The sequence below is a fragment of the Corticium candelabrum genome, chromosome 4 (assembly GCF_963422355.1).
Source record: "Corticium candelabrum chromosome 4, ooCorCand1.1, whole genome shotgun sequence".
Classification (NCBI taxonomy): Eukaryota; Metazoa; Porifera; class Homoscleromorpha; order Homosclerophorida; family Plakinidae; genus Corticium; species Corticium candelabrum.
Genome location: NC_085088.1, coordinates 2203724 through 2226430, shown reverse-complemented (window position 1 = coordinate 2226430; position 22707 = coordinate 2203724). Strand labels below are relative to the sequence as shown.

The 22707-nt window shown below is 44.8% G+C and overlaps 1 protein-coding gene, 1 long non-coding RNA gene and 2 other non-coding genes across 4 annotated transcripts; 1 reads left to right on the top strand and 3 right to left on the bottom strand.

The window, feature by feature from the left end:
* Window positions 1-2777: 2777 nt before the first annotated feature.
* Window positions 2778-4786, bottom strand: LOC134179122 (uncharacterized). The gene is made up of 3 exons (XR_009969791.1): window positions 4681-4786; window positions 4441-4565; window positions 2778-3315 (listed from the first exon to the last, which is right to left on the bottom strand). It is a non-coding gene; the product is annotated as an uncharacterized LOC134179122 (long non-coding RNA).
* A 1701-nt stretch (window positions 4787-6487) lies between these two features.
* On the bottom strand, window positions 6488-6642 carry LOC134179246 (5.8S ribosomal RNA). Its single transcript, XR_009969855.1, has one exon. It is a non-coding gene; the product is annotated as a 5.8S ribosomal RNA (ribosomal RNA).
* Window positions 6643-6926: 284 nt separating this feature from the next.
* Window positions 6927-8742, bottom strand: LOC134179219 (small subunit ribosomal RNA). The gene has a single exon (XR_009969828.1). It is a non-coding gene; the product is annotated as a small subunit ribosomal RNA (ribosomal RNA).
* A 6047-nt stretch (window positions 8743-14789) lies between these two features.
* Window positions 14790-18803, top strand: LOC134179105 (galectin-9-like). Its single transcript, XM_062646000.1, has 6 exons — window positions 14790-14870; window positions 16762-17184; window positions 17650-17764; window positions 18187-18293; window positions 18365-18551; window positions 18608-18803. Exons 1-6 carry the CDS (start codon window positions 14862-14864, stop codon window positions 18610-18612), a joined length of 846 nt encoding a protein of 281 aa, XP_062501984.1. The 5' UTR covers window positions 14790-14861; the 3' UTR covers window positions 18613-18803.
* The last annotated feature ends 3904 nt before the right edge of the window (window positions 18804-22707 follow it).

The following is a 22707-nucleotide window of genomic DNA, read 5'->3' as shown; positions in this document are numbered from 1 at the left end:
TGTGTACACTGCTTTCAAGTCACCGTAGGTGTATTACGTGTATTACTGCAGTGTACACATTACACGGCTAAACATCTTCAAGTTAAGAGCCTCTACACGTATGTTACACATATTGTCCGAACGATTGTCCACTAATTCGCGAAATTGATTCATCTTGTGGCACGCTTGACATTGTTTCCCAAATCCCAAATGTCAATGTGCTAAACGACTCCGCTACAACATATCCAAACAGATTGTATGGTAACCTACGTGTCAAACGACGGCAGATCATGTTTCGAATTGACACAGGTGCCACGTGTAACGTCATTAGGCGACAGGACGTGCCCATATCAACGCGTTTAGAGCAAACAAAGCAAGTGCTAACGCTGTTTGACGGAAGCAGGATCAAGCCTCTGGGCAGATGCACATTAGAAGTGAGAAATCCAAAGAATGGGAATGTTTTTCGCAGCAAGTTTGTGGTTGTTGACGACGCTGGAACAGAGTCGATTATTGGAGCTTCCTCAGCGCAAGAAATAAGCCTTATACAGCTGAATATGGAGAATGTGCAAGCTATCACCACTCAGCAAAAACAACAAAGCCACAAGACAAAACCAATGACAAAAGAGAGTGTGATGCAGAAATATCCATTGGTCTTCCAAGGAGAACTGGGACGATTAGCAGGCAAGGTACATCTGATGGTGGATGAGACCATCACGCCTACAAAACAACCAGTTAGGAGAGTGCCTATAGCTATCAAAGAGCAGCTGCAGAAGGAGCTACAACGAATGGAAGAAATGGGAGTTATAGCAAAAGAAGAGCAGCCGACAGATTGGATTTCCAGTCTAGTCACGGTAAAGAAACCAAATGGCAAGATTAGAGTATGCATCGATCCTAAACCTCTCAACAGAGCTCTCATTCGAAGTCAATATCTCATGCCTACTTTAGAAGACCTGTTACCAGAACTAGCACAAGCACGAATATTCAGTGTGTTAGACGTGAGGAATGGATTCTGGCATATAAGTCTTGATGATCAAAGTAGTAAGCTTACCGCATTTGGTACACCCTTTGGAAGATATCGTTGGAAGAGGCTACCATTTGGCGTATCTACAGCACCAGAGATATTCCAGGAGCGATTGAATGCAGCTATTCAAGGAATTCGAGGTGTGTATACTGTAGCAGATGACATTTTGATAATTGGCAAGGGATCTACAGAAGCTATTGCTAGAGAGGATCATGACAAGAATTTGACAGCGTTACTGGATAGATGTCAGGAGAAAGGCATCAAGCTCAATGGAGAGAAATGTCAAATAGCAACACAGAAAGTGAAATACATGGGACATGTACTCTCGTCAGATGGGCTACCGTCAGATTCCGCAAAAATAGAAGCGATCCAAAGATGCCAAGGCCTACAAATGTTTCAGGAATACGTCGCTTCATTGGAATGACTGGCTGTTTATCACGATTCTTAGGTCACCTCTCGGACCTATGTGAACCATTGAGACAACTAACGAAACAAAGCATTCGGTGGCAATGGAATGAAGAGCATCAGCAAGCTTTTGACAAGATTAAAGCAGCAGCCACACAGACACCTGTCTTGCAATACTTTGATGGAAAGTTGCCAACTACAATCCAATGTGACGTTTCTCAGACAGGATCGACTGGGTGCTGTGCTTATGCAAAGGAGAGGTCCAATAGCATATGCAAGCAGAGCGTTGACTGAAACTGAGAAGCAGTACGCTCAGATTGAGAAGGAAATGTTGGCAATTGTATATGCTATGGAGAAATTTCGTACCTACACCTATGGACGCGACATTACAATTGAATCAGATCACAAGCCTCTTGTTACCATACACAAGAAACCATTGCAATCTGCACCAAAGCGTTTGCAGAGAATGCTTATGCGATTACAGAAGTATTCAATTGACATTCAATATCGTCCAGGTAAAGAGTTATATCTGGCAGACACTTTGTCGCGAGCATACCTAGCATATGATGTAGACACAAACAAGACAGAGAGCATGCAGCAGCAAAGTGATTGGGAGAAAGAACTGGAGCAGGTCAACATGATCAATCACTTGCTGGTGGCAATCACTACACTACAAACCATTCAAAATGCTACTCAAGAAGATCAGAGCTTACCAGAACTACAGCAATACATCATACAAGGATGGCCAGACACGAAGTACGGTCTTCCATCATACATTACACCATATTACGACATTCGGGATGAATTGACCGTGCAGCAAGGAATGATTTTGAAAGGCAATACACTAGTGGTGCCACAAGCAGCTCGAAAATTTGCTCTAGAACGAATACACAGTTCACACATGGGAGCAAATGCTTGCATTAGAAGAGCCAGAGAAGCACTCTATTGGCCGGGTATGACAAGCCATATTAGAAATCATGTACAGAAATGTTCCATATGTCGAGACTATGACAACAAGCAACAGAAGGAACCTTTGTTAGCACACGAAGTACCTCCAAGACCATGGGCAAAAGTAGGAGCAGATCTACTCAAATTCAAGAGCAAATGTTGATCAACTGTCTTTCAGTGAAAGGTCTTGTTGACAATGAGTTGCGGTGTCTGCTACTAGTTACACTGTGAATGCAACCTGGCTGATTCTGAGCTAAGCCAAGTCCTTGTGAAGCCATGCATTTACCAGAAGAAGGAGTCACGACTAGTGAAGGTTGTGCTAGTATTAATAACTTAAAAAACAGAAGTGATGAAAGTATTCGTAGTTACTAGATGTACTGGTACTGGAGTGGTACTTTGAAAAGGATTGACATTGCACTTTAGTGGTAAATATTTTTCACTATTATTAAATATTCCATATGAGTTGATATCCATATATATAATCATGAACAATCTACCTGAAGTGCAAGTTTAATACAATTTTTCGCTGTCAAGTTTGAACTAAAACTTTAAACACAGTGAATCAAGTCTGAATTTCTGACTTGTAACAGATGATCTTCATCTTGTACGTGCAACAGCAGTCATTATTTTCCCACTGGACACAGAGAGTGGTCAGCATCTACATCACACATAATGATGTAGTGAAAACATAGAAAACAGTTATTGAATAATTTAATAAGAACTAAATTAATTCATGTACATGATACAAACCATTAATGATACCACCAGAAATCTGATAAGGAGCAGACAGCTAAACAGTTGAAATGTTTAATTACATCTAAAGTAGCTGTAACAAACCATAATTAATATTGTAGCATGTCATGGGCAACTACCGTGTGTTGTTCTAGACCGTAATTCACTGCATACTCCATGACATGAGAAACAGAGTTAGCATCACCGAATTATTCATTAGTTGGTGATTCCTGTAATGCAAGCACGAAAGTTTATTACTACGATTACATAGAAGTAGAAGACAGTGATATGTAGGAATCAAGCATCAAATATATTGAAATTGCATCAATAAGCTACATATAAACAGCTGAAGAATGTGATGCATCACATTGAATCCACTGGTTCAATTCAGTGTTGAATTGTCCTAACCATCTTATAAAGTATTCCTACTGTACTGTACTGTCAATGGCTTCATTGAGAACAAAGTTGAAATTTTATTGCCACAAATAAATAAATAAATAAAATTATGTACAAATACAATTATAGTTAAGAAATACTTCTCTTTGGCTCAAATATAAGAAATATGACATTTAAAAGAATTATGTCAAATTTCTAATTTACATCCTAAATCATGTATAAATAACTATATGGTCACCTTCAGATATCAAAGTTCTCTAGCATGCCAACAAAACCAAAGTAGTCACATGCGAATGAGTGATATGTTAACGTGTTGTCTACGGCGACTGTTTCTTTTATACAACCTTTCAACTAAATTAACTACCATTCTAATGTCAAACAAGTGATTGAAATTATGTTTTTAAATAGGATACAAATGAAATAACAAAGTGCAAATGTAAAAGCAATAATAAATAAACCAAAAACTGTAATTCAATCAACCATACAAGAAATGCCTCAACAGAGACACACATCCAGTTTCTATTATGTCAGTGCAGGGGCAGATGCAGATCTCAAGGGGAAGGCCCTGACACGTTATCCTCGCCCATGCCATTACCTGTAAAAAGCAGTGTACAAAGTAAAATGTAAAATAAAACATGACAAACACTCCTGTCATCATTTTCAACTTTATTGCAAGAGAAACAATTAAACATGTACAATAACAGCAACATTCAGTTTGAAAGGTGCACATAGAAGTTAGTACATTTTGACAAAAACACTCTTGGTCTTTACACAAAAGAAACAAACAATCAATCCTAAACATGATAGTTGCATCATAGAAATGTTATCATTTGGTGAGATTAACATAAAAGTCATATCGACACCAGTCATCGTACTAATTCAGAGTTTTCTAGAAATTCTAGAGACTATTATTCGTGCTCCTTACAAACCACAAAACTACTAATAAATGTCATTCTTACCTTCAGCAGCAACATTCTGAGAGAGTAAAATATTTTGTGAGTAGATTAATGAGACAAACGCAGCAACTGTAATAGCTTGCTTAGCGCACACAATGATTACAGGAACTTGGATCCAAACTATGTCACTATAGCCAGACCCAAAACATTCATATGTCTTTGTGATAGGTTCAAAACTATTAATTAAAGCAAACCCAGTCGGATGTCAGGGAAGCTTTAAAAGAACTGGAAAATCTTACTTACCTTTGCTACAGCACTGCTACAAACTGTAGCAGCAGATATTTGTAAATCTGCTGAGGCAATGAGGCAGAAAATTCCCCAGTCAACAGAAGGCTTATTGCTTCTACCAGATCTACAAAAAACACAAGCAAAAAACATCATGACAGCTAGTGTCCAAGCAGCTAAATAAGTATACAAGCAGCTAGCGAAGAGTGAGAGAAAATTTAATAACAAGTGATACAACAATCACTGAACTAGACGAGCAATTAACCAAGAAAGAAAAAAAGACTTACAGTAAGAGAGTAGGAGGAAAAGCTGATCATCTGAGACGACTTGAACAATCACGACAACAAAGAATGCAATCTAGCAAAAACAAAACGTGATGGCTTTGTAAAGAGATCCAATCAACATGCTAGAACAACTACATCATCAGCAACTGTTCCTGACAGACAAGTTATCCAAAATGTAACAACAGCCCCAAGTCACAACCCAAGTCACAAAGAAAGTAGTATTGAACTTGTACGTATGTACAGGGACTTTTCTATTCACGGGGACTATCCTGTTCACGTGGACTATTCTGTTCATATTTGCTCCTATTCTGTTCACCGGGGACTATCTTGTTCACGCAATTTGAACCCGTGAACAGGATAGTCCCCACTAGGGTGGGTTCAAATTGCGTGAACAAGATAGTCCCCGGTGAACAGAATAGGAGCAAATAGGAACAGAATAGTCCACGTGAACAGGATAGTCCCCGTGAACAGAATAGTCCCTGTACATACGTACATCGGGCTTCCAATATACTATCCAATTTTTCTAGTCCAACAAATTGCGCACTCTTATGATTTAAACAGACTAAAGCAGCAAAACAGACAAGTTTAAAACCTGACAGTAACAATGATGAATTAACACAGTGAGGAGAAACAGAGATTGACAGCACCAAAAGGTTTGAGATAAGAGAGCTCCGCAAACAAGGCGAAACAATAGTCAGTGTCTTGTAAGAAAACCAATGACATAATTCATGATAATAATCCACTACAAATGTGTAAATTCTTAGCAGTCAACAAAAAGAAATACTTCCAGAAAAGTTTCCTGACTTTACACCAGTTATCTGTGTACACCTGCACAACATAAGACATGTAGTCTATACTTACATCATAGAATGCAATACTACTTCAAGAATACTACTCTCTTTTCAAAGTGCTTTTCATCTTTCCCTCACGGTACTTTTTCGCTATCGGTCTCGTGCCCGTATTTAGCTTTAGGTGGAGTTTACCACCCGCTTTGGGCTGCATTCCCAAACAACCCGACTCTTGGAAAGTGCCTCGTGGCGCGAGGACCGCGGCCGGACACGGGATTCTCACCCTCTGCGATGTGCCGTTCCAAGCAACTTGGACCGCCGACCGCCGCGCGGATAGCACTTCTCGAGACTACAATTCGCCGACCCGAGGCCGGAGATTGACGGCTTGAGCTGTTCCCACTTCACTCGCCGTTACTGAGGGAATCCCTGTTGGTTTCTCTTCCTCCGCTTATTGATATGCTTAAGTTCAGCGGGTGGTCTTGCCTGATCTGAGGTCACAACTGGAGCAAACTCGTCGCTCCGACTCACCTTCGCGCTCGGACGATCGCACCGCGTCTCGGGCGGCACGGGCCGCGTCGCACGCATAGCCGCGCGGGCTCACACGGCCACGCAGCCCGCCGCCTGCACGCAGGCGTCGCCGAGCCAATCTGACAGGGACTAGGCGACGACGACGAATCGCGCGAGCCTAGACGCCTCAAGGCGACCGCATCCGCCCGGGTCGGTGGACGCGCTGTCGTCGCCGACGTAACGGGACGACACTCAGACAGACATGCCGCCGAGGAGAACCCGACGGCGCCATTTGCGTTCAAAGATTCGATGATTCGCCGAGTTCTGCAATTCACACTACGTATCGCAGTTCGCTGCGTTCTTCATCGATGCACGAGCCAAGAGATCCACCGTTGAAAGTTGTCGTTTGACCACGATCGTGCGACACGACGATTCGCCGTGCCACGAATCAAGCCTGCAAGCTTGCGGCCCGTTCACCGGCGTGACGATGAGATGAGAAGAAAAGGCCCGACCTGACGCGGTCGGCGCCGCCGCCTTCGGGGCCGGACGAGACGTCCCGCCGACGCGAGACCGGATCGCCCGTTCGACGCCTCCCCGACCGCCGAGCGATGCCGGAGACGACCCCGAAAGCACATACCGTCCACAAGGGAACGAGTCCCTGTACGCTCCACGCGATCGAGATCGTTAATGATCCTTCCGCAGGTTCACCTACGGAAACCTTGTTACGACTTTTACTTCCTCCAGAAAACATCGCTAAAACCGCTTCTCGGCGTCCAACGCGCGGCGAACCGCACGACTGGAGCCGATCCGAAGTTTTCACGAGGCCATCCAGTCGGTAGTAGCGACGGGCGGTGTGTACAAAGGGCAGGGACGTAATCAGCGCGAGCTGATGACTCGCGCTTACTAGGAATTCCTCGTTCAAGACCAATAATTACAAGGGTCTATCCCCAGCACGACGAAGTTTCACAAGATTACCCACGCCTCTCGGAGCAGGTCGACACTCGCTGACTTCGTCAGTGTAGCGCGCGTGCAGCCCAGGACATCTAAGGGCATCACAGACCTGTTATTGCCTCAGACTTCCACCGGTTAGACACCGATAGTCCCTCTAAGAAGTCGACCGTCGTCCCCGGAGAGACGGCGTGACTAGTTAGCAGGTTAAGGTCTCGTTCGTTATCGCGATTAGGCAGACAAATCACTCCACCAACTAAGAACGGCCATGCACCACCACCCACAGAATCAAGAAAGAGCTCTCGATCTGTCAATCCTCACTGTGTCCGGACCTGGTGAGTTTTCCCGTGTTGAGTCAAATTAAGCCGCAGGCTCCACTCCTGGTGGTGCCCTTCCGTCAATTCCTTTAAGTTTCAGTCTTGCGACCATACTCCCCCCGGAACCCAAAAACTTTGATTTCTCGAAAGGTGCCGAAGGAGTCGTATCATAACGTCCTCCGATCCCTAGTCGGCATAGTTTATGGTTGGAACTACGACGGTATCTAATCGTCTTCGAACCTCCAACTTTCGTTCTTGATTAACGAAAACATCCTTGGCAAATGCTTTCGCATGCGTTCGTCTTCCATAAATCCAAGAATTTCACCTCTGACAATTGAATACGAATGCCCCCAACCGTCCCTATTAATCATTACCTCGGTCCCAGAAACCAACAAAATAGAACCGACGTCCTATTCCATTATTCCATGCTAATGTATACAAGCCGACGCGCCTGCTTTGAACACTCTAATTTTTTCAAAGTAAACGTCCCGAGTCCCGCGCACGCTCAATCAAGAGCACGCGCGGCCCTCGAGAGAAAGCCGCGCGCGACCAGTGACGCGCCGTTAGGCGGACCGGACGCGCGCCGCCGAAATCCAACTACGAGCTTTTTAACTGCAACAACTTTAATATACGCTATTGGAGCTGGAATTACCGCGGCTGCTGGCACCAGACTTGCCCTCCAATCGTTCCTCGTTAAGGGATTTAGATTGTTCTCATTCCAATTACAAGACCTACGAAGGCCCTGTATTGTTATTTATTGTCACTACCTCCCCGTGTCGGGATTGGGTAATTTGCGCGCCTGCTGCCTTCCTTGGATGTGGTAGCCGTTTCTCAGGCTCCCTCTCCGGAATCGAACCCTAATTCTCCGTCACCCGTTGCAACCATGGTAAGCCGATACCGTACCATCGACAGTTGATAGGGCAGAAACTTGAATGATCCGGCGCCGGCGCGAGGCCCTGCGCTCCGAACAGTTACTATGAATCACCAAAGACCGGGACTGACGCCCCGCATTGGTTTTGAATCTAATAAATACATCCCTTCCGCAAGAGTCGGGACTCGACGCATGTATTAGCTCTAGAATTACCACGGTTATCCATGTGGTGAGAGACCATCAAATAAACTATAACTGATTTAATGAGCCATTCGCAGTTTCACCGTATAAGATCGCTTATACTTAGACATGCATGGCTTAGTCTTTGAGACAAGCATATGACTACTGGCAGGATCAACCAGGTAACGGCCCTCGCGGCACGAACGTCGAAGCGCTGCGCATCGACGTCGTCCCGAGTGCGATCGCCATCCGATTCGTGTTCTCGCCCGACCCGTTCTACGAGACGCCTACCGAGTGCAACGCACCGTCTGCTTGCTCGAGAGGACCTCGCAGCAGCGCGGTGTTTGCCTTCCGTGCGGTCGCCGCGTCGGTGCGGATGCGCACCGGATCGCGGCGTCCACGCGCTCGTCGTTCGCATGACGCCTTTCGTGCAGCCGAATCGTGCTCGCCTGTTTTGCCTATAGTTGGCTGTGGTCTCGGACCGTGCCGGCCACGCTTTCACTCGCGGGGCAGGAGGCAGCTTTCTACCGCAACCGCCCGGCGAATGCTAGTGTGTCGACGGGTGCCGATTCTCGCTCGTCTATCTCAATAAACGCTTCCGGAGGATCGAGGCCCGATGGTGGAGTTTCCCACGTTTATCGAAACGATTTCTCACGTTGATCGACAAAAGGCGGAAAACGCTTTCCCACGCTCGACGTTCACACATTTAGCGACGTCGTCGAACCGTCCTCCCTTATCCCTAGGTCCCTTAAAATAGGAGAAATTGGATATGCTATTACAAAGTTAACGAGCTCCGGAAGTGTTTAGAAGCCGCGGACGCTGGCACGCGACCGTCGCCACACAGCTCCAAGACGGCCGTTTGATCTCTGCCCGTCCCGTCACACACGTTGCGCTTCCCGTTTCGAACCGAAGCGGCAGTCTCTCCGAGCGGGACGATCTTCACAGCGCTTCAGACCGGTCACTCTCGGAAAGCGTGAGGGGGCGGCAACCGGCCCCGCCTATCCGCTTACTCGACCTCTTCTCCATTGCCACTCGTCGCCCGGGTAACGTGTTTGGCTCTCTACGACACGAATGAACTGGACGGACGACGCGCCACCCGGCGACTCTTCTACGGTCGCGCGTGCGGCAGTTTGAGCTTGGAGGGCGTGGCTCATTATATAACTTTTGTTCTGGACCGATTTAGCCAGTGCAGAGAACATCCACTGATACAATCACACACAGAGAGACTCGTCTTCCATCGACGCGTTTAAGTATGGTTACAAGCTCGCACGTTACTTGCGCTTTCATGCGACTCCTCGACTTCGTTCGGTGGGAGTGGCCGTGCAATCACGCGATCTTGGTCCGAGCGTCGTTCCATCTGGTGATTCTAACGAAAACTGCTGCTACAGGTTGTTGTTGTTAACGTTGTTATTGTTGTGGTGGTGGTGGTGGTGGTGGTGGTCATGTTTTCAGGGTATGCTCATACCGGCCCGTACACGTGAGACTCTAGACACCTTGTTGGTAATTCGGGTGTAGCAGTACCAGGTTGACTGAACACCATACACTGAACACTATGCTTACCTTCTTTATCTCAATTGCTCAGCTCATTTCGCAACTGCTGTTCTTCTAGTGCATGGCAATTTACAAGTTGGGAAATTGTTTATATTCCAACCGATCAAATCACACTGAGAAGAAATCGCATGTTTGGATTGCAAGATGTTTCTGTCTCAATTCCTCGTAGAGCACATTCACATGTTTATATATACAGACATATACATAGGATGGATGTCAGGTCATATTATCTGTGGATGAGATCAGAGTTCTCCAACAGATCCTACGTTCCTCACTGCTCAGGCAAGCATCTTGCAATTGTATCCTGCTCTTTGTGTATCATCATACAGAAGCAGGTCACCCATGCACTAATATGGTGATCCCAGAAACTTAATCAAAGATATACAGAGTATACGGTATGGTCTTATTTATGAGTAGTCAAATACTGTAGTCTACATTCTACATATTAGTATGCATAGTGATACTGTTGTACACTATTAATATTAGTATAGATAGCTAGCTGGTCTACCCATAATTTCCAATGCAGATAGAACTAATTACATGATGTTAAATGCACCTTGCACCTTTGCAGAAGTATAGTACGTACTTGTGGCGTTGACGTGACAATAATTCTATAGTTTATTTGAAGTCTAAAAGTTCATTACTAGCAGTTCTATTGCTTCAGTCGTTGGTGCTTTTCGGATTCTGTCAATGAAGCATCAATAAACAGGTTACACTGAAATAATTCAGGAATCTGTATACCCACAGCAACATTCTCAATCTGTCCAAAATCCAAAATTAAGAGTGTTCTTTGGTACGCAAGATGTATTCATTTTCGCATAAATCTAACAAACAACTGGTATTGTAAACTGGTTTTGTGGTTGTAAGGAGCACGAATAATAGCTAGTCTCTAGAATGTCTAGAAAACTCTGAATTAGCACGTTGACTGCATGTGGTGACATGACTGTTATGTTAATCTCACCAAATGATAACGTTTCTATGATGCAACTATCGTGTTTAGGATTGATTGTTTGTTTCTTTCCCATGCAGAAAAGAGCACGAAACTTACTTTTAACAGTTATTTATTCAACAACTATAGTGGTACTCTAGCTAGTAAAGTTACTCTCTGATCTATCTACGCTTGTGCTTGATTCTAGAGTCTAGGAACGCTTTGTTCACAGCTCTCCAAAGCTCGTGCTCGTAGAAAGTGGGCTCTCCCTGGTAGAAGAATCGAACCAGCGCTAATAAAGTAGACACACACGCACGCACGCACGCACACACACACACACACACACACACACACACACACACACACACACACACACACAACACCACAAGATGCATCCTGGCTGCAATCCACACTGTGTCTGGGGCGAGGCTACATGCCCCACTGCTCCTATGCATAGACACGAAAATTCTAGCGACGGAAATGATATCATCTGGGATACTTGTAAAAAAAACAAGCGAAAACTAGAGACGTGCTTTTCGGGCGAACGAAAATTGTTGGGATTTCTAGGCTGTCAACCTCCTTGTATTAATTAATTAATTAATTAGAAAGAAAAAACCGGCTGCTGCAATTATAAAGTGTTTAATTCTTAAATATATCTGTTTTAGTTTGACTGTCATTGTCTGATTATTTCAACATTGCGAAAAAGTCCGGACAGTCGAGGTCGTAGAGTGTGTACATGCATGTACACGTGTACACACGCTATCACTGTCGATGCGGCACGTCATACACGTACGCCGGTCGGAACTGTATGTTAGCGTGCTGTCGTCGTAGCTAGCTAATCACGTGAATAAGAAGAATGACTGAAGAAGCGAAGCGAACGTACGAGCTTGTGGTGTTTGGTGCGTCCGGTTATACTGGTGAATTTGTGGCTGAAAGAGTCGCAAAACGGGCAAGGGAAGTCTCTCTTTCATGGGCAGTCGCAGGCAGAAATCTTGCAAAGCTGCAGAAGGTTGTAGACGATATTGCCAAGTCAACAGGTAAACCTGTAAACGCATATAGCACAAACAAATGGAAAACAAATATACAGAGTTTAGAAACAATTCAATTGTACACATGATAATTTAGCTAATAATTAATTAATTAATTACTATTAATTGATATTAATTGATTAGCTAAACAATTGAGTACTTACGGAGACCAATTATATGCGTACCATCGTTTTCTATGTTACAAAGTAGAATCCACTCTGACTAATTGGCACAAATTCTAATTTGTTTGACATAGCTGATTAAGTTTGACATAGCTGATTAAGTAAGTAATATATTTAGTTGTGCAATGAATGTTTTTACATTTTGCAAAAAATTCACACTCTCGGAAAGCGTGAGGGGGCGGCAACCGGCCCCGCCTATCCGCTTACTCGACCTCTTCTCCATTGCCACTCGTCGCCCGGGTAACGTGTTTGGCTCTCTACGACACGGATGAACTGGACGGACGACGCGCCACCCGGCGACTCTTCTACGGTCGCGCGTGCGGCAGTTTGAGCTCGGAGGGCGTGGCCCATTATATCTAACCTTTTGCTCATTGACACGGTGCCGCGAACATCCACTGATACAATCACACACAGAGCGACTCGTCTTCCGTCTACGCGTTTAGGTATGGTTACAAGCTAGCGCGTTACTCTTGCGCTTCCGTGCAACTCCTCGGCTTCGTTTGGTGGGAGTGGCCGTGCAATTGCTAGTCGCGCCGTCTCGGTCGGAGCGTCGTTTCACCTGCTGATTCTATCGAAAACTGCTGCGGCTGCGGCTGCGGCTGCCTAACGTATCGACTACAAGTATCTCCAGTGTTCTAGACTGTATTCTATACATTCCGTCAGTGTGTACATCGACGTCACTCATACTTCATTGATCATGAAAGTGAAGAGGACGAGAAATCGACTACAAACAGCGACAGGGCTAACAAGTTTGCGGGGCTGTGTGTTTCTTGCTCACGTGCATAGTTTTCCACACTAATTAACTTCCTGTAGCGGCTCTTGTACGTACATGGCGAGCTGTAGAGGGGCGTGGTCTTCCAACGAGCAGCAGAGCCGCTAAGAGTTGGCGGAACTGTAGAAGTTGGAAGAGAGGCGTGCACACGGAGCCTCTTCTGGAAGAGGCTGCAAGAGCCCAATCGAACGCGCCCCAGTTGTGTCAGCCTAGAACCGTCCTTAACAGCAACCCAGTCAGTAGGCTAACTCATAGCGGGCAGAATAGCTCTGCAAACCATAGGCGGAACCGCCTTTTCATTGGTGTCAGTTTCATGAGCGTACGTGCCTCCGTAACATCTTCTATCCAAGGAAAACCTCAACTGCCTCTAATTCTGGAACGGACTCTAGTGTGTTCTCCGTAAGGTTTGACTTTCTCTTAATTAATTTAATTAATTAATTCGCTGTGATTTGGGTATGGCTATTATTATTATTATTATTATTATTATTATTATTAGAAACTGGATGATTTTGACATGGTTAGAAATCTCATAGCCTGGTATTTTTGTTTCTTTTCTACTGGAGCCCTTTACATCTTGCTCAGATTGCTAGTATCTCTGAGAGAGACTCGTCGTCGTCACTAAGAACAGGATCACCACTGGACCCAACGTTTCCCATGCTTGTTCCACAATTTCAGAGTTCTTACCGCTTACGTGGTCTAGAATATCAAACATGCGTCGATATGATACGTCACATGTCACGATGTTGAATGTATGCAAAATAGTTTGCTTCCACACGTGAGCTTTGATAAAAGACTAAACAACTATTTATTCTATCTACTACTGGCATAATCTAAACAACTGAACCAATGAACATACAACTACTACGTACACGAAGATATATGTCTTGCATAAGACTGCAGTTAGAGAACAGAAGGCCATTCTATCCCAATAAGGGCCTCTCATTAATAACAGTGCGGGCGCTGGCAAAATTCCGCATAGTTTGATATCTAAGTGACCCCTGCAAATATGCCCGCTAAAAACTTCTTACCTCCACTGTCTGTCCGTTAGCTTAATTAATTAGTTTAGATGACCCCATATGTGATATAGTATACTAATGAGATTAGCTACGTATATGTAGTCTGTTTCAGGGCTCAAATGTGGCCTACTAGGTATGATTTCTAAAGTTGGTCATTTCCATTCAACCCGCTGACAAAACAAGTAAAGCAGGAATTGGCGCTGTCAGCAATGCAAGTGTACAACGCGCTTAGAAATATACTGTTCTTGCATACAATTCTATAGTATACAGATTAAAACCCTTGAAAATTATGACCCCCAACAGGTGACCCAAATGCTTAGTGACCCTTGCAAATCACTGAATTTCAGACTTATGACCCCACATCAAATTTTCCAGCCCCTCCAGACACTTAATTAATGATGATCGGCCACCTAGCCACAGCATGATATTCGAAAATATTTACCTCACTATTCTGCCGTCTAAAGTATTGTACTCAATTTTGTAGTGTCACTGATCACACATTATCACGCGGTCTTTTATAACTTGACAAACAGCTGACTTTACTCAGAATAAAATCGCCTTTGTTCCGTCATCGTATTGTAACGTGCGTTTGAAACGCTCATATAGATTAATTGAAGGTTTAGGAAATAAGAAAATCTATAATTAAATGAAATCGGACAGCGTTGGCAACTGGACTGCTCGGTCGTCAGACCTATACATCCGGGAGCAAAAAGGTGGTGATTCCTTTCGCTTTTGACATGTCTCGCGTAGGAGGTGTCTGCGCAAGTGCTATAAGCAGCTTCTCGTATTGCATGCAACAGTCTTGAAGAAGAGCTGAAGCAATCGACATGAGTGAGGTACGTCGACCGTTGATGTATGTTAAGTTAACTTAAGCAATGTCAGTTATTCACTTTATGTAAAGAATCAACTAGCAAACTCGCTGTATTCTAGAGTCTTAATTACAGATATCTAGCATGTGCACGCTTGTAAGCTGCTGGATTTGCAGCTTTGCCAAGGATCATTTGATTGGAAACAAGATGCTAACAATTTCATCTTGGGAGGATTGCATGCATGCATGAATCTCGAATAGGCTAGCAGCATTGGTAATGTCGACCTGCAGAAAAACGACCTGAAACGTTGACCTGAACGTCCAAACCTTGTTTACTGTATAATTGCAGTTTATTTCGTATGAACTGGTTCTATCTCCAATTGCTCAATAAAACAAACCGACGGAATCGGCAAGCACGCATGCAAGTTCCAGTCGATGGCCGAAGACTGAGCAACATCAAAGTCGCAAGCACCGATTCGGACGTAATCTAAATGAACGAACAAACGAATCAATATGCTCGGCAAGACCGTCCGCCTACTTGAGTGTGAACGAGGTGTGTCTGATTTCCGATCAAGCAAGGCCGCGCTCTCTCTAGATTTCTGATATCGTTCCGACTACTCTCTGTTCGCGTTGATTTGCGCTCGGAAGTGACTAATGAATGATGCAGCTGTATTTGTTTACCCCACTCAGATGTTAAGTGATATCCCATTAACTGTACATTCTAGAGGTCATATTACAATACAAAGATGTTAGGTAACAGTAGAGGAAGTCACAGGCTATCAAGACGAAGCAGAACGGAAAGAGGAGTCAGAAATACCAAGCAACTACGCACGAAACAAGAGCAACTGTGCGTTGATGTCAAGGCAGCGGACCTTGCTAATTGGCTACTTCCTCTATTAAACGCATTCTCGTTGTAAGACCATCCCTAACGACTCTTGATATGCAAAAGCCTTATCAAACCGCCTGTGCAATACATCGTAACTATAAAAAATCCGGGAACTTGCGGTTTCAAACGATACCAAGATCGTCACTGTCCGCCCTATTGCGCAGAAGTTATTACAGATTTTCAAAGCTCGAAGTCAACGCGAACAGAGAGTATCAACGACACAATTATCTAGTGTGTGTGTGTGTGTGTGTGTGTGTGTGTGTGTGTGTGTGTGTGTGTGTGTGTGTGTGTGTGTGTGTGTGTGTGTGTGTGTGTGTGTGTGTGTGTGTGTGAGCAGATGCCATTTTGATTCATTGCCTAGTCTAAAAATACTAACCTGCGCAGCTTTACTTTGAAAAATCACTATACAACTCTTTAGCTCGAAAGCGCACATGTGCTAGGGTTACAGTAGTGTGTCAGTAGACGGCCGGCCGGCCAATGGGAATGCAGCGCATTCTCTCATTGTTATCACCAGTGATAATTATCTAGCGTGTCAGCACTCTAGATGCACCTATATGGCAGTCTAGTCGCGCGTCTCGTTTCTTGCGTGTGAAGTAGCTGTTCCGTGTTGCCTAGTAGCCAAGGGTTTAGCACTTTAGCTAAATTAGTGCATCTTTATTACATGTTAACCGCGAGCCAAGTCCTTACTGCGCGACCTCTCGTACTGTTCGCTTGCTCGCACGTGAGAGGAGGTGCTTGAGGAGACGAACAGCACGTGAGGTCGCGATGGAGGAACGCTACATTACGGAGGAAAGGTTTCCCGAGTTCAACTGTTTATCGCAACACAATTGCTCGTGCTTGTCTCTCGTGAGGTTTTCGCGTCTACGAGAACAGCACGACTTGTGCAATAAAGAAGTGACATCATGACAGCTGTCACCTCCCGTAATTTGGTGTGTGTGTGTGTGTGTGTGCGCGCGCGTGTGTCTGCGCGTGTCTGCGTGCGTGCATATATGCCAGCTAGTGTGTATTAATCTTTGGTACTATTTTTGCGTAGATAACTTTGCCTTATTCAACCCCAATATTTACCAAACTTGGTACCACCGTCACAGCAGGGGGACTCCCGTCTTCCGATCCCGACAGCTTCCAGTTCGATCTGTTCACAACCCTCGACGACGAAGGAGTTGCCCTCAACATCACCACACAATTTACGGACGACGATGGTTCTGTCGTGATGAACTCTAGACAAGATGGCAAATGGGGTCAGGAAGAGACCGCAAATAGTTTTCCGTTCAAGAAAGGAATGAACTTTGTTCTTGCTATCGTGACGACCGCACAAGAGTATACAATCGTCGTGAATGATGAAATTCTGTATTCCTTTCGTCTGCGGTCTCCTCTTGAGACTGTTAAACGATACGGAATCAGTCAGAAAGCCAACAAAGATGATGCTTCTCTGAAGATTTCAAGTGTCGCAACGAACGTAAGGAGAGCTAGTATAATGGGGGCTGTAAATAAGTCTTGTTACTTTGCCTTTCCCTTTCTTTCCCACTGCGCATCTTGTCTCCCGACTGTCGTCTTATTTTGTCAGCAAGTTTGATCATCTGCTTGTCTGTCGTTTGTGTCTGCTCTTGTATCCGTTTGTACTTATTATTGACCATCGGTCTGCTTCTAAACTCTGCTCGCTTCTTTTGCCAATTGTTTGGGACTTGCTTGTCATCTTTACCTCCATTTCCGGATTTCTGCCTCTCGGTCTGCTGCTCGTGTATGTCTTTGCATTCAAGGTATCAGTATATATATATATATATATATATATATATATATATATATATATATATATATATATATATGGATTTGCACAAGTGTATATCTACTGTATAGTGCAAATAAATATGCAAACCGTTCACCTCAAAATTAATTGTTTGTGTATTTTGCAAAATATTGATAGGACCAGCTGATCAATGAACAAGTCGTATACCTTACAAGTAGAGTCACCAATGACAATCTGAAACTGACGAAAGATGGGAAAACTGTGGCTACTGGCGGTGGAACTGGCGACAAAGGTGTGTGCATGTGCGTGCGTGCGTGTGTGTGTGTGTGTGTGTGGGTGTGCGTGTGTGCGTGTGTGTGTACGTGTGTGTGTGTGTGTGTGTGTGTGTGTGTGTGTGTCTGTGTCTGTGTCTGTGTCTGTGTCTGTGTCTGTTTCTGTGTCTGTGTCTGTGTCTGTGTGTCTGTCTGTCTGTCTGTCTGTCTGTCTGTCTGTCTGTCTGTGTGTGTGTGTGTGTGTGTGTGTGTGTGTGCGTGTGTGTGTGTGTGTGTGTGCGTGTGTGTGTGTGTGTGTGTGTGTGTGTGTGTGTGTGTGTGTGTGTGTGTGTGTGTGTGTGTGTGTGTGTGTGTGTGTGTGTGTGTGTGTGTGTGTGTGTGTGTGTGTGTGTAACATTTAGACAACCATTTCTGCCTTAATTAATTTTATTCAATTTATTAGCCCAATTTATGGCACACAGAGAAGATGACTTCGTGGCCGGAGTGTCTCTGCAAAACATGAAGTTTCGTGACAAATACCTGGCAATAAGAAACGATCGCCTTCTGGCTGTAAGATTACAGATTATAAACAACAGAGTTCACAATAAGTAACCCAGTGTTCACTGCACAACATTTTACAGGAAAAGAAAAGCCAATTCAGTTACTTTGAAACTTCCGAAACAGATGATTCCCACTTCATCTTAGAGTCGATTAAGTATTCCGGTCATTACATTGGCGTCAATCTAGATGGAACCATTGCAACACCGAGCACGACGGGCCGAAGCATCAAAGCCCAATTCTATTTCAGCTCCGAACTCAATCCCAAAAGTATATCTAAGGTTTTGTATATTTTTTATTTTCTTCCTTATCATTTGTCGTTGTAGGTTGAATCTCGAATCCTGGTCGAATTCGACAGAGTAAAAGAGGACATGACCTGTTGGCTTATGCTTTTGCCTCGCACTCCTCTGACCGTTTAGCTAGTAGCGCGTTAGTGTGTGCGCATGAAGATGTGATTCTAGCTGGAATTTATGGTTGTGTTTGTCTTACATGAACGCTAGATCTACAGCATAAACAAAGTTGTTGAGGCGCAAATTGGTGTACGTTATATAGCAGACAAACTAGAAGCGGAGAACGTTTTCAAGGTTTGAGGGAGCCCAAACAATATTGTGCAACGATTAAGTATGCTTTATTGCATTTCAGACAATGGGAGTGAAGCAGTGAGGCAGGAAAATTAGTGGAGGACCATGGTCCCCTTGGCCACGGTTCCTAAAGTGGCGTAGCTATAGAAGGGTCTGCTGGGGGCACGCGCGTGTTCCCCCAAATTTGGCTGGTTGTTCCACGCTAGTACAAAGAGTTCTATTCCAGCCTGTCACACTCTCATTCACGAGATACAAAACTCGACAATGTCATCGTTCAAGTCTAGTTGGTCGGTCTCCACCAGATCACAAAGGTATTCCCTAACAGGATAATTAACCCTTTGGTTGACTTCCACCCATATTCTTTCCGCTGGATGATTCTATGTAATTAAAGAATTAATTATATTACAACCACATCCTAATCATTGTGTGTCATTCATGATGGTGTCTATACCTCCCTAGACATTGATTGAACATGGGGAGCTCTTCTTTGGTTTCGCCTTAAATTTGCTAAGCGTTCTTGCACGTATAATGACAAAATGAACTCTTTGCCATGGTCAACTAGTATTTGATCCCACAAACCAAATTGTATCAAGATAGCTCGTAATAAGTGGCTGTAAATCAAAGTGTTGTTTTTGATAGGCATTGTGATGATGCCAAGAATGAATCCACTATAGCCGTCAATGGCGAGGACATGTGTAACTACATCACAAGCTGGTCTATGTGCATTTTGTGATCACAGTATTGAGCGTAATAAGGTACGGGATTTACTCGTCGATGCGCAAGAGCTTGCCTCCTTCTGTAATATCCAGGAGCAACTTGTCCAAGAGCCCATTGAAATCTTTTTTCCCCATACACGAAAGCCTTTAGTTTGCAAGTAGCCCTTCATCATCTTCCTCCCGTATGCTGGTTCAACCTTATTTCAGCAACGTTGCAATCAGATGTATATAGATATTTAGAGTATATACATATTTACGATTTTCCTCTCTAACACCGGCTTCAACGATTTGCCTCAACTCACGATTCGACACACCCGAGCTATAGTGGAGGTCGTGTTCAAAGCAAAATCTTCTCACCGATCTCTCAGAAAGTCCTCTAACTCCAGGATGTCTTCGCCTCAATCTATAGCTTATTTCTGAATGCGAAATGCCATCTTCTACCATTTGTCTGATGTCTGCCTCGTCCATTACAGCGACGTTGTGTTTCAAGTTGCGTCCACACTGCAATATCTGGTTGTGCAAGTTGACGGCTTGTCTTCCCGGGGAATTCCCTCAATGATCATGTGTGAGATCTAGCAAGGGTGATGATGTCTACGGTTTGCAAATTGCTTTTGTACATTTGGAAAGCCTATAGCTTTTGATGTTCAGAGAGTTATCGATACACTATAGTAGCTAGTGTGGGGAGGTAGCTGTTTGCGAGAGGAGGGAAAAGGCGTGGCCGTATGTTCTCACACCCCACCTAGTACCTAGTGCTAAACGATTTGCTTCGAAGCTTTCATGGCCTCTAGTCTGGTTGTTTGTGAGAAGAGTTAGCTAATCCCATGCGTGGCTAACAACAAACGTCAAAACAAATCGCAGTGCAGCTCTAGAAGAGTCCGAACCACCGCTCAGTAGTAACTGGACGGGTCGACTGCCCTCTCACACCGTAAGACATTCTTGAGTAGACTTTGGCAGCCTCCACCACAGTTGCTTTGTAAGCGTCGTCTACGTTAGGTCACCTCAACTTGCATCTCCCCACATTGTGACATGGTGACCATTTTTCGAGGAACGCAAGAGCCGCCAATGAAATTGTCGAACGTGAGCAGTTTGCGACTGTCTCGAGTTTTCAAGACAAGTCAAGTTGTACACGGCGCGAACAGCTTCAGATGTTAAAGAAATCATACAATGTTAACTAACTAATTAAGGTGATCGACAAAATTCAGTGTTGCGTATCACTGTGTAGGTAGAAGTCATTTAGCTGAAAAGAGAGGATGGAAACGAGGCGGCAATATTTCCCCAGACCGGAGGTCGATTCGACGGAGTCTCGGCTGGTCATCGCTATCAACTCTACGGCGACCCGCTCTTGGAAGAGTCGAATGTGTCCGATGCCTCGTCGTTTTCGCACAGTCGTCGCCTACAGCTGCAGCCAGTTGTAGGTGTAACCAGCGAAGCAAGTCGCCATACTGCTAGGACCGCAACAGCTCCAGCACCCAGAAGTTCATGGACGCCGGCGCCGTCTTCCTCTTGGTCTGTCTTTAGATCGGTAGCGCCGAGCAGCAAGAAAGCGCGGTCGCAATCTGCAGTCAGAGAAATCAAGAAGAGTGTTGACCTGTGGTCTATGGAAGTCGTTCGAAACAAGCTGCAGCTAGCCGAAGTACGTTCGCTTTGTCGAAAGTGACGTCAGCTTACTACATATTACTTACTTAGTTCAGAGTCACTTCGAAGTTCAAGGTGTTGTCCGTGTGACGACCGAATTATCCTAGTGGACAACCGCGGCGTACCGTTGGCAGATGACGACGGAACAAGAGGTAGGATATACGTTACATCTATGCATGCACAGTATGCATGACGAGGTGTCTAGTAGGAGTCTCTGCAGCAAGCAGCGCGGTCTTCTTTAATTAATTTGTCTGTGCAGAACATGTCGATCAACTAATTAACCTAGTTGCTTTGGATGCATGCAGACGTAGACTTTTGGAAGGCACCATCTCGAAGAATCTGTGCGGTACTTCAGTCAGACTATGACTCATTAGAGTGCTACCTCGATTCTATACGAGAGACGGCACCGATCAAAAGAAAACGAGCTTCATCGGCCACCGCCTCGTCAACAGCATTTACTTACGTAAATTACGGCTAGCTGCAGTCGTTGAGCTCGAGCACTCATGCCTCATCTCCGGATATGGATATCTTTTTCAAGATCGACGGCGAAGTAGAAGACGCGCTAACCCCAGCTTCGAACGAGTACACGAGTGACTCGAGAACATCGAAGACAATATGGAGCAAGTGACTCGCCATCGGTTGCCATCGAAACGACGCACTAAATCGCAAGCAGCGACAATAGCATCAAGAATGATGCGTTGCAAGATTTGCCACCTGCTCAGCAGAAGTCCGATAGCAGTATCTATTTGCTGCCGACAATGGCTCGGCGCGAACGTTGCACTTCTCAATGCGGCGTTGCCCACTTTGCAACGCTGCATGGTCAGACGACAAACGTCCGCTGTCTCTTCGCGGTTTCGACGACATGAAAGAACTCAGAAAAGAAATGCGAAATAAACTTGGGAGGGACGTAGCTCACGACGACAGCTCGTCGGACACGGAACTACCAATCGTGTTTCCATTTGCCACAACCCAAGGCGCCGGTACCTCCTCGTCACGCAGCTTGACTGCAGATGTGAACGTACGCGCCGACAATGACAGCCCAGAGATCACCGAGTGACACGGTAGAACTCGATCTACAATCGTTGTCTAGCACTATTGAGTCTAGTAGCTATACCTAGCATTGACATAGTAGTCTACTTAGTAACTAGCTATTTAAAGCTGTAGTTGACTAGCTATGACCATATTCCTTCAGTTGTAGCCGCACACCGTTCTACGTTAGCTAGCTGAGTTAATTAATTGAGTTGAGTTGAGCAAATAGAGTACAGTTGAGTTGACTTCAACTAGAGTTCAGAAGGCGTTGACGATGGACGTGCATGTCTGTTTACTTGGTGAGTTGTGCGACGTCACGCAAATGAGAAATGTGACCTGCTCTAGAGTACCACGCACACCCTTGTATACGGTACCGGCACCGTGTACTACATCTAGAGTGTGCCCGTGAAAGCGCGCAGTCTACTACTTAATTGTAGTAAGGTGACGGTTTCGATGTTTCAATTG